The 12729-nt window shown below is 40.7% G+C and overlaps 1 protein-coding gene across 1 annotated transcript in view; it reads left to right on the top strand.

The window, feature by feature from the left end:
• BTBD7 (BTB domain containing 7) overlaps positions 1–12262 on the top strand; it is an 84036-nt gene extending 71774 nt beyond the window's left edge. The window contains exons 8-11 of the mRNA XM_057731514.1: positions 1907–2096; positions 4907–5085; positions 6862–7308; positions 8878–12262. Of these exons, the coding sequence (XP_057587497.1) occupies positions 1907–2096; positions 4907–5085; positions 6862–7308; positions 8878–9693 (1632 nt within the window). The 3' untranslated portion in view covers positions 9694–12262. The remainder of the gene's footprint in view (positions 1–1906; positions 2097–4906; positions 5086–6861; positions 7309–8877) is intronic.
• The last annotated feature ends 467 nt before the right edge of the window (positions 12263–12729 follow it).

Below are 12729 nucleotides of genomic sequence, written 5' to 3'. Positions count from 1 at the left end.
TAAAAGCCATTTTAAGATGTTAGGCTACTTTATTACAAATTATAATCACAAAGATATTTATTGTGCTGTTACTTAAATATTTGGATAATGTCCAGTAATAGTGAAAGTGAAAGTAAATTCTAGTTTGACTACTCACCAGAGTAGTTTTCCAAAATGTTGAATTATCAAGCATGTTTTTATTTTTATAACTTAGGTCATATTAAGCTGTATTTTACATTTTTCTCATCTCAATTTTTCTTACAAGCTGTTCACTTGGAAAAAATTTTTCATTTTACTGAAATGGTCGTCAGTATTTTGTGATCCTCAGGGTGGGAAAAAAATGTTTGAAAGAAGATTGAACACATTTTCTTCCTTTTGTAAACTAAAGAAATGCCATGACTTTTTGTAACATATTTCTATAGTGGCTGACTGTTGGAAATCGTGTTTAGTTTTAGAATAAGTATACAAACTAAGACAAAATTTTAGGCCTATTAAGTAAAAAGTTGGCATTATGTATATTATAACATAAAGAACTATCCACATAAATATGGTAGTGGAAAATGAAATACTGCAGTTTTTTTAGATACGTTCAGCTGTAAGAACTTTGAGGTGAACTTTTGAGGAGCTGAGTCTTTGAAAGTCAGAAATCACCAGTAAGCTTAATGAAATGAATTAACAGGTGAACAATGTGTTTGGGCATAGAAACATAGTTACCTTAAAATTTTTCTCATTGTTATTGTCAGAGTCCCTAGTTTAAGATACCTATATGAAAGGATTGCGAGAGGTTTATTTTATTGACTAGGTTGATAATCTACCCCTTATTGAGTATTGACACTTTAAATAGCTGTGAAACAGAGGAAAAAATGGTTGGGTCTGGTCTTTCTGAAATAGGTTCGATGATTAAAGTCACTCAAGCAGCTGAGGCCTCTAAAAGGTTGATTCTGGTGATAAAAAGTCCGTAGTAAACTAGATCCTACCCTTCCTTCTTGCTCTGTCTCAAAATCGAGTAGCAGTAAGCGGATCACATAGTCCTCCTGTACCCATGCATAAGCAGATAAATGCCGCCAGTAAATGTGGAAAATGTTTTTACGTTATGCCATTTTGATCATTCTGCAGTTTGTTGAGATAGATTCATGTGAACTTATTTAACAATTGAGTTTATGTATAGGTCTTTTGAATTTAATATCAGTCTTTAATATTTCATATTTTGAGCATTTCTTGTTGGCTCTGATATTTAGTCCATATACATTATTTTCTTTATAGTAACTTTATATATAATTTACTTCTGGTTGATTTTGTATCCCTTCTTCAAATTTCAAATACTTCAATTAAAAGCAGAGTATTCAGAAAATGATTATTTCTTTTCAAAGATGCTCCAAAAAGATCCTTTAAAACTTAAAGAGGTTAGGATAGGGACTTCCTAGGTGGCACAGTGGTAAAGAATCCACATGCCAATGCAGGGGACACGGGTTCAAGCACTGCTCCGGGAAGATTCCACATGCCGCGGAGCAACTAAGCCCATGCGCCACAACTATTGAGCCTATGCTCTAGAGCCCATGAGCCACAACTACTAAGCCCATGTGCTGCAACTGTTGAAGCCTACGCGCCTAGGGCCCATGCTCTACAACAAGAGAAGCCACTACAGTGAGGAGCCTGCGTACCACAATGAAGAGTAGCCCCTGCTCGCAGCGACTAGAGAATGCCCATGTGCAGCAACGAAGACAATAAATAAATAAAATAAACAAATAAATAAATTATTAAAAAAGAAGTTAGGGTGCTTTCTTCTTTCACCACCTATTTTAAACTTCATACACTGGAAGAATAAATTAATTCCCTTTTTATATGATGGTGGCAGTAATCTTTCTCTAAATGTGATTTAACAGAGGTGTATGGTTGACTAATTCTGTTCATACCAAATTGTTTTCAGTCAGTGCTAGACGAGATGATGGTGGAACAAACAGATCTTGTGCGTTTGCGAATGGTTAGAATGTCCAATGTGCCAGACACACTTTACATGGTCAATAACGCTGTGCCACAGTGCTGTCACATGATCAGCCACCAGCAGATCAGCAGTAACCAGTCAAGCCCTCCTTCAGTTGTAGCCAATGAAATCCCAGGTAAGGCAGTAACCGTGTGTCAGGCGTTTATATTTAAATGAATAATCTGATCATATTTTGTAACCCCTTTATCTGTGCTGATTCTTCCCACCTTCCAATACCCATTGTGCATTGTTCTCATTAAAGAATAAGTACTTATAAGCTAAGTTTTTTGTTTTGTATTTTATTTTGCGGTAACAGTGTATGTAAGTTTTTCAGTTTAGCCCAGGCTTTCTCAGCCTTGGCCCTCTTGACAGGGCTGGATAATTCTTTGTTGTGGAGGCTGTCCTGTGTATTGTAGGGTGTTCAGCAGCATCCTTGGCCTCTACTCACTAGATGCCAGTTGCATGTGCGTATACTCACGCATGCGCACGCAGATACACACACACACACCCCCATGCACACTCTCACTCCTTTGTGACAGCCTTGTGGAAACATTTTTATGTTTCTAGACATTGCCAGATGTGCCTTGTGGGGCAAAATTGCCTCCTGTTGAGAACCATTGGGTTAGAGGAATTCAGATTTTTCATCACCATAGGGTGTTTCTCACATTATAAGACCCTTTGGGGGAAAGTATTATAAACTTATATCTTCATGTCTAGATATGTCCCCCCAAAATGTGATTACCATTGGTTTCTTAGAGATTCAGTTTTCCGAGATCACTTTGTGAGTTGTCTTGTAGTGCAGGCTTACTCTTACACCTTTGAGGAGATTGGCCGTAGACAGAGCTGTAATTGTCATGTCCACACACATTTGAGCGTCGGTCAGTGCTGACCTTAACCAAAGGGTTGTCGTGTCAGTTTCTGAGGTGAGGAACTCCACTGGCACCTGGGGGCCAGAAATGTATAGCTCTTGCCAATTACCATTGCAAGAGTCCAAAAAAAAAAAAATCAGTGAACTCTGGCATACTGGAAGTGACGCCATGCACTTTTTGCTTGTAAATCGCTGTTTCAGTTGAGGATAAATAAAAGATACAATGACAGAACTTTTAATTGAACACGTTTGTTTTATTCTGGGACTAATGTCTGATCAACTGAACACATTTGTTTTATTCTGGGACTAATGTCTGATCAGTTGTTGCCTTATTAGCTTTGACTACTGTGTGTTTATTTAGTAAAGTATACATTGGGTAACAGAATGAAGAGAAATATTTCTGTAGCTGATTTGTGCAGCTTTTGAACCTTTGGTGATTAGCATGGATTTTATCGGCTTCAGTTAATACACTTGAGTAGCAGTATAATTTAATCTTAAAACTGAATCTCAAAAGCCCAAAGACATTCACAATTAAGTATGCTTAGGAAAATAGGACTTGTCTTTCTGTTGTTTAATGAGACATGGCCCTATGCTAGCATCATCCTGATTCTCTCTTCCTTGCCATCCACACTAATGTAAGATGTCTAGCTTATTGGAGAAGACTCTTGGCCTCATATCCTGGCTCTACCACTTTATTTGTGTGACTTTGGACAAGATACGTACCTCCCTGAGCATTAATTTCCTCATCTGTGAAATGAGGATACCTCCCTTCTAGGGTTATTGTGAAGATTTAAGGAAGCGCTGTGAGTAATACGCTTAGGAGTTTGCCTGGCACAAAGTAAGCACTCAATAAACAGTGGCTTCTCTTTCCCAAAAATAATAATCAGTGAGCACTCAAGTCAGTCTGTCTCATAGGTATCTATAGACTGTCCCCTCTTCCCCAACCCTCTGCTACAGCCGTGGTCTAGGTTCCTAACCTGTGTTGCTGCCTCGAACCTTGCCACTCCCACTCTGGCTTCTATACCAGGGCTTGGCACACATCTACTGTGAAGAGCTAGATAGTAAACATTTTGGGCTTTGTGGGACATGCAGTCTCTGTTACAACTGCTGACTCTGCTCAACGCTGCCATTGTAGTCCACAGGCAGCCACAGGCAATACCTAAACGAATGCGTGTGGCTGTGAGCCAGTAAAACTTTATTTACAAAAATAGGCGGCAGACTCGATTTAGCCTACAGGCCATGGTTTGCCAACCCCTCCTTTACAGTACTCTCAGAGTGCGCTTACCACACCACAGCTCTGGTCCTTTCCTTCCCCTGCGCAACTGCCTGTTGTACACAAGACACAAGGTAAATTCCTTACCATGACACATGGCCATTCACGCTCAGCCCCTACCCTGCTTTCTGGCCTCTCCTAATGCTCTTCCTGTTTTGAATTGGCAGGTCTACTAGCCGTGCCAGTGGATTGTGCCGTGCTGTCTCTCTCACTTGCATCTTTTACACATGCCTGGTCCCTCTGCTCGTATTTGCCTGCCTGGTTTTCTCTCATTCTTCAAGACTCCATTCAGGGTTCACCTCGTCTAGGAAGCCTTCCCTGCCTGCCTCCAGTCTGGATTGGGGGCTCCTTCCTCTAAATCCCTTCAGTATCCTTTACATACTTCTCTCTACAGTCATTTATGGCCCTCTGCTGTACTGGTTTACTTTTACTTCACTAAGTAAAGGGATGATGTCTTTTGTTCTGTGCACCCTAATACCTGAGTCAAATCCCTGTGCATAGTCAAGACTCAAAAAATTATTTGAATAAAAGAGTGAATATATTTAAAAGACTTTTGAAATATCCTGAGATTCAGAAGAGAATATATGCAAGTAAAGTTTTATTTAGGCTGTGAACTAATAATGCAATCCAGGAGCTGTTTGGTATTACCAAGAGCCTTTTGGGCACAGTGAAATTTTAAAATATAATTAGAAGTATATAAATTACTTGTCTTTCCAGGAAATTAGAATGTGTTTTTCTTGCACTCAACAGGTGGTCTTTTGTGTAGCTCAGGTATTGTACCTACAAACTGTTTCTCTTCTTCCAGTTCCTCGTCTCCTCATTATGAAAGACATGGTCAGACGCCTGCAGGAGCTGCGACACACTGAGCAGGTGCAGAGGGCCTACGCCCTTAACTGTGGGGAAGGCGCCACGGTCAGCTATGAGATTCAGATTCGAGTGTTGAGGGAGTTCGGGCTTGCGGACGCGGCTGCGGAGCTCCTGCAGGTGGGCAGCGGCACTAAACTGTTTGAAACAGGGAGCCTTGTGTTAGATTGTCAATTATTAATAATGAAAATATTATGGTATTCTTTTGGGTTTTGTGATGTTTGTGTTGTATGTCATATTTTAAAATTTGCAATTTGTGATTTCTAATTCTAGACAAATTTCAATGTTTTATACCTGAAAAAAGTAAAAAATAAAATACAGGGAGCCTCAACCATGACTCAGGCAGTATTTTAGACATCCCAAGGAGCCCTCCTAGCATGTATTTTTCTTTGTACATGCGCTTTCATTGTCTCTGGTGTCTTGGATGACCTGAAAGCACCCAGTGAGAGGCAGTGTGGTAGAATGGACGGCACACAGACTCTAGAGTGAGAACTGGATTTGTATCCTGGCTCTGCTACTTCCAGTTAGTTAACTTGGAGCAAGTTACTTAACCACGCTGAGCATCAGTTTCCTTACCTGCAAAATGAAGTGTTGTGAAGACAAGAGTTGCTGTATATAAAGCAACTATTTCTCTTGTACATATTAAGCACATAAATGATGACTGCTAAAAGTTCATGGTTTGTATACCCAATAGAGGTGGAAGAGAAAGTAGAAAATTCTGGCCTTTCGCTGCTTTCTCTCCCTGGTTTGGTCGCTAGGTCTCAGGTTTTAGCCTACTACATACTTAACAGACCTTCCAGATGCCCCTCTTTTTCCCCTCTCTCCTCTCCCTTGTTATAAGAATATTTTTTGTTTTTTGTGGGGTTTTTTTTGCATGATGGTTCAAACCCTATAAGCATGAGAATCAAGGAGTGAGTGCTTTTTTTTTTCCTTTAACTAGCAGGAAGAAACCTATTCCTAGTAATTATTTGGTACAAAAAACAGTAGTATTTTTGTAAAAAATGTGTAAAGTAGTCTTCACAGCAACTAAAGCAGAGCCTAAAATAAAATTTAATTTCATTTGGTCAAGTGATTGAATTGTTTTCTTGCCACTGACTGCAAACCACTTTAGCCTGAGTTTGAACATGGTATGGTGGCCTTAGGCAAGGAGCAGGCCATTTGTAGGTTTTTGATTTTCAGTTTTTACTGTGGTTTCCATCCCTAATATAGGCTTGTTTTCCGTTCATTTTTATTCTTTTTGCCATTCTAAATTGTATCTTAATTTAATCTCTTAAATTGTATAAGTTTTATAATTTAAGTATTCCCTTATAATGTTTAACTTATTCGTATGTAACAGGAAAGAAATAGTATTTTGTCGTTTTTATTTCGGGCTGAAAGTGTGCAGATGTTTTGTCTGAAAGTTGTTGGAGGACCCTCAGTTGTATGCCTTTTCCTTCTTTGGTTTTTAATGGTAATTTTATTTTCTTAGCAGAGACATATTTGAATTAGGTTTTATTTCCTGTTTTTGATTATCACATAATGTCGAAAAAGATCACTGACCTGCTTTCTGGAGTATTCAGTTAATCCGCTGTCCTTAACAGCTGTGTTTTAGGCTACAGAGGCTTCACTCTACCCTTTTATTTAGACTGTGTTTAAGGTAACTTTTCCTTGGGCTTCTGGCCTAGAAAAATGCGAGGTTGAGTCAAAAATTATCCGCACTTTGGCTGTAGAATTTATAGACGTATTAATGTAACTGGAGTGCGGATAACTTTTGACTCACCCTCCTATGTTGTACCTTTTACATTGCCGAATATGGTTTTCTTAGGTACTCACTTAACTCTCCCAGCCTATAAATTTCTGTCCAGGAAGTCTGCTAACAAATATCCTAACTTTCTTTTCCCCCCCATTCTTTCTTAGAATCCTCACAAGTTCTTTCCTGATGAACGTTTTGGGGATGAAAGTCCACTCTTGACAATGAGACAGTCTGGGAGATGTCGCGTTAACAGTACCCCCGCTGCAGAAACCATGTTTACAGATCTGGACTCTTTTGTGGCCTTCCATCCACCCTTGCCCCCTCCACCACCTCCATACCACCCCCCAGCTACCCCAATCCATAACCAACTCAGAGCAGGCTGGAAACAAAGACCTCCCAGTCAACATCCTTCACGTTCATTTTCTTATCCCTGTAATCATTCACTGTTTCACTCCAAAACAGCTCCTAAAGCTGCCCCCCCTCCAGTCTGTTTGCCGGGTGTTAAAGCAGCCGCGCCTGACTGTACCAACACCACAGGGCTGGGGAGACAGACGGTAGCTGCTGCTGCCGCCGCCGCTGCCTCAGCAGCAGTAGCATCTGAGAAACAAGTGGTAAGTTCGCACTTCAGTAGCTTACCTAAAGTGAAAAGTTTCTGCAATGTTAGAAGCAATTTCCTTGGCCCCCGGAGCCCTACTGGGACTCAGCGGTGCCCAGAAATGTTACTGACAAGCTGAAAGCATAGCCTTAAGAGGTATGGAAAAGAGAGAGAAAAAGAGAGTATAGGTGGGCAAGAAAGGATGGAAAGGAGAGACGAGGTGTGTGCAGTGGGAGTAGGCGAGGGCCTTCCCTCATGTTCGTGTGCAGGCATCCGCATGGGGTTGTGTTAGGGACAGTACAGATGATGTTATCGGTTTCATAGTGTGCCACTCAAGCATGTGTCTAGAATCTGTCCCTGACCTCTATTCTGGAGAGCCTACTATTCTGCCAAAGGCTTTGATGGGGCAGGAAGGGGAAGCTACTTATAGCTGAGTATGCTGTCGGGAACAATGTGGCGGAAGACTCCCCATTCATAAAATGGGCAAGAAATTAACCCTCATGCTGTCTCTGCCTCTAGCAAGCTGTTCCAGAACACTCATTTGATTGGAAATCGCAGTTGCTAGTGCTGGCAGGTAGTAATTAAGCGAGAACTCTTTGCTTGATCTTGCATTGCATTAGAGGTTGAATTTCTGTTTTATATAACACATTTGAAAGAAAACAGTAGTGATTTTAAGTCTTCCTGCTTAGTCACACACTATCAGTAGCATTCAGTATAGAGAAGAACAAAAGATACATATATTAGTTAAGGGAATCTTCGTTAAAAGATGGCCTTTTGGAATCTATGGACTAGTGTATGCCTTGGGTCAGATTATGGTCCTTCCTCACCTTATGCCCTTCTACCTACTCTCCCTGCCATCCCCCTTCAACCCCTCAAAAAAGAAGAAACAATAGAGTTTGATAGTGTTGGATAAACCAAATTCTCAACTTAACAGCCTGGCCCTCAGTTCTGCAATTACAAAAGTTCTAATACTTTATATATTTTAAATAAAACTTCCTTCAGAGGTAATTTATCTGTATGTTCATTACAGTCTTGACTATAATAATGAAAAATTGGAAACAACCTTAAGGTCCAACAGTGGAAGAATGGTTAAGAAGTCATGCCTCATCAGTACAGTGGAATAGTATGCAGTAATTTAAATAGTAATCTCAAAGAAAATTTAGTGACAGTTATATATGCACTAAATTTTACGAAAATTAATGTGTGCAAAATAAAAAAGGTGAGAGAACTGCTTCAAAATGCTAGTAACAGTGGTTATCTCAAGTAGGGAAGGTTAGGGTTTTCGTGGGGTTTTTCTTACGGTTTTCTATATTTTTATCAATCTTAAAAATAAGCAGGGGAATTCCCTGGCAGTCCAATGGTTAGGACTCTGTGCTTCCACTGCTGGGGGTCTGGGTTCAATCCCTGGTTGGGGAACTAAGATCTCACAAGCTGCATGGCACACCTCCCCCCCCGCCCCCCCCCCCCCAAAGAGAAAAACATGTGTTATTTTTATAATGAGGAAATGTCAGTGAACATCATTTGAAAAAAGAGAGTCTCAGGCCTTTTTGTTTTAACCCTCTCCCTGTTTTGTTTCTGTTTGCAGTGTACACAACCTGTACTAAATGATCTAATGCCAGATATCGCCATGGGTGTGTCCACACTGTCACTCAAGGACAGGAGGCTTCCGGAACTTGCCGTAGACACAGAATTAAGCCAGTCAGTTTCTGAAGTAGGACCAGGGCCTCCCCAGCATCTATCGTGTATTCCACAGAGGCACACACACACGTCTCGAAAGAAACACACACTGGAGCAAAAAACAGATGCTCGAGAAAATCAGCAGGAATATCCAGATTTCTATGACTTCTCAAATGCTGCTTGCAGACCGTCTACTCCTGCTCCTGGCAGACGCACCCCTTCCCCTTCTCAAGGTGGATATTTTGGTCCCGATTTGTATAGCCACAGTAAGGCATCACCAAGTGGCTTAAAGTCAGCCTACCTACCTGGCCAGATCTCCCCTAAAAAGCAGGAAGAAGCTAGGAGAGAATATCCACTTTCCCCTGACGGGCATCTACACAGACATAAGAATGAGCCGATACACCTCGATGTTGTTGAGCAGCCTCCCCAGCGGTCAGACTTTCCTTTGGCAGCCCCGGAAAATGCCGGCAGTGGTCCAGCCCATGTCAGGGGGCGAACAGCAGTGGAAACTGACTTGACTTTTGGGCTGACTCCTAACAGACCCTCGCATTCTGCATGTAGCTCTGAAGCTCCAGAAGAGAGATCTGGTAGAAGACTGGCAGACAGCGAGTCCCTGGGCCATGGAGCTCAGCGAAATACAGATTTGGAAAGGGAAGATTCAATCAGCAGAGGAAGGAGGTCACCGAGCAAGCCAGACTTCCTCTACAAAAAGTCTGCCCTTTGAGAGCAACCTCCAAGTCGTCTGTGCCTGAGATGTGAAACATCCCGTTTTATGATGTAACCTAACAACTTAGAGACCAGTTTATTGATGCCAGCTGATAACTCAGTTTCACATTATTTTATTCTAGTTTTTGTATATACATGTTTATTAGACATGGCATGCTAAGAGGGTTATTTTGAATGCTGCATCTGTCTATTTTGTGTTCAAACAGTTATGTGGGGAAGCTTTTCTAAGAGCAAGCAAGCTGGCACTTTTTTTTTTCTCTCTCTCTCTACAAATGATGGAATTTTTTTGCACTTGTACTTTTGTTTTATCTGTATTGGTTTTATATCAGTATGTTAAACTTTATTGCCGCATTTAAAGGACTGTATTTTCATACTTTTTTGCATTTTACCTTTCATCTACCAGTTTCCACGTGCATTGGATTGCACACTAAGATGTATTTTCCTATGAAATAGTTCTGTGTTTATTTTTTAATTATAGAAATTCCAAAGAACAGCACATCAAAATGCTCCTCTCTTTTCAGTAATTGTTTTAGTTCAGAAATCTTCCTGCTCAATCTTCATAAATCTAATGTCATACTTTTTAAATAAGTCTTGGGAGCTGGTCTTCATTCCTCCAGCAGGAGTACAATCAGGATCCTGAAGTTTCCTGGTTCAGTGAAGAACAAGAAGGAGAAAAGCCTTTTGTGTCCAGGCTAAAGCTGTTGCTTTATTCACCGTGCGGATGCTGTTAGAGTCACTGCAAATTCTGGTAAGATGGATTAGAGTTTGACTAGATGAGGTTCTAAAGAGATCGGCTTTCTTGGAATCCTGAAGCAGTGGAATTAGTGAAGTAACTTAAGCTTGTGCTACGGGATCGCTGGTTCTGAGCGGCAACTCTCCAGCTGAGGGGGAGTGACTGCTTGCTGCCTTCAGTTGTCTTGCTCTCTGTGGGAAAAAAAACAAAACAAAAGGGCTTCAGTCTTATGGATGTCATTTGGTGTTTGTAAGCATATGTTTTAAGTGTTTTTCAAAGTGTGTCTGAATTTTGGTGTCCTTTAAAAAGTTGTTGTAAAATGCATAATGCTTTGTCAGCAAAAGAGAAAAAGAAACTTTTTTTTTTCAGTGAAACACTACATACATGTCCTACTTGAACTCCACTGGGGACGCTGGTTTGGGATTTTACTGAACCACTGAGCACATGGGATCTTTTAAGATCCTCTCCCTTAGAAGGGCAATGTGTGAGCTAAGGACTGTTTTTTTCTTACTATCCAATGTAAATATATTAGTATTTGAGTTTTTAAATCACTTCAACATTATTTGAGCATTCACTTGGTATTTTTACACACGCACACACAGCCGTAGCACTTAGAAGAAAGGAGACTTTCTAAACACTCCCTCACACGGAGGGTGTTTGGGAGCCTCTTCTCTGTGTATGTATATATATAAAAACTCTGATCACTCACTCACTCTAAAACTATGCAGGGCTAGGGAGCCTTTACAAGCTACCATATAAATGAATGACGTGCACTTTTAAGTAAATAGGTTTCTATTGGGTGTCGACAACTCTGATTTCTCCCGAAACTGTAGTTTCTCTTACAGTCTTTCCCTACTTTACCCTGTGGATATACACTCAGGAATAATCTGACATTTTAAAAAATCCTGACAGTAGCTAGTCTCAAAGATGGGAACATATGAGTTTATCTGTCTACACTGGCAAACCGCTGCCACTCACTCTGCTGCCTGGCTAGTTCGCTGCTGCCCGTGTGTCCCGCGACGTCGGCCAAGCTGCACGCCAAGCTCCAGATCTCCCAGAGTCAACACCAGGCTGCTGTGAGGTCGGCTGCGCATCATTGCCTTTGAGGCTCCTTTTTTTAAAGATGAAAAACATTAGGACTCTGTTCTCGTTTTTAGAAGGTTTGACTCTTTGTAATAGATGACGGTGTCTTTTGAAGCCCATCTCGGTCTGTCTCTCCTCAGAGACAAAAAGTGTTCATTCCATCAGATCGCTTAAATGTGTATTTATACACATGTGTTGACATGAATTATTTTGATACAGTTTTAAATTTCTCTTCTGAATTCAGACTGTGCTGTGCTGGTACTGCAAATGAGAGTGAGTAGACATGGTGGGGGAAATCTTTCTCATCTCCGACCTGTTGTTTTTAAAACACTAGAAAAGAGCTATTGATGCCACACAAGCATTTTTCTGAAAATTTGTTGAATATTCTTTCATGTCCCTAAAATATAATTATAAAAAAAGTGGCCACTGTTCAAAGTTTTATTTAATTTATGAAGTTTGCTTTTAATAATTTAGTAGCATACCTGGCTAAACTCTTGTGTATAGAGAGAAATGTGCTGTGGGATTGTGGACTGCTGTGACCTGCAGAAGGTAAACACGTGGTTTTTGTGTTAGGGTTGGTGTTAGTGGACTTTTAATGTATCTTGTGAGGTATGATCATAGGGTAGGTTGAATAGCTGTGTGCCTCTGGCTTTTGAACCCATCTATTCAGTCTTTTAATGCTTACTAAGCATTGAAGTCTTAGGGCTGTACTAAGATAAATGTGAAGTCTGAGTGAGATTGCTCTCAGAAATAAACGTGTATAATATACAACTTAGGCCACAGGACCTAGCGTTTTACTCGGTGTAATTTCATGAGAACCAAATCTCAACATACCAGATCTCCTCTTGAGGCCACGGACAATCAGGCCATTAGACAATCGCCACCTTTGGTGCCGGCCGTGTGGAGGTTAGCGAATACCAGTTAGCTCCTGGAGCAGAAGAAGATCCACGTTTCCTCAAGATGCTGTTGGTCTTTTTCTTATATTTTTGTTGCATTTTTGTGATTTTGATGAATAATTTCAGTTCAAAGTCACCTGTGACTCCTAAGGGAAAAAGCAGCATGAAAGGCAAAAATTATTCCTGAAAAAGTAGGTGTTTGAATTTTCCATGTACTATACATGTCTTTCTCACGCCCCTGTAGCTTTTTCTAGGCACGTCCCTAGACCTAAGCACCTAAACTCTCCTGACATTTCAGTAACCAGGTAGATTTTTAAGGATT

The sequence above is a fragment of the Hippopotamus amphibius genome, chromosome 4 (genome assembly GCF_030028045.1).
Source record: "Hippopotamus amphibius kiboko isolate mHipAmp2 chromosome 4, mHipAmp2.hap2, whole genome shotgun sequence".
Classification (NCBI taxonomy): domain Eukaryota; kingdom Metazoa; phylum Chordata; class Mammalia; order Artiodactyla; family Hippopotamidae; genus Hippopotamus; species Hippopotamus amphibius.
This window is presented reverse-complemented; position numbering and strand designations above follow the sequence as displayed.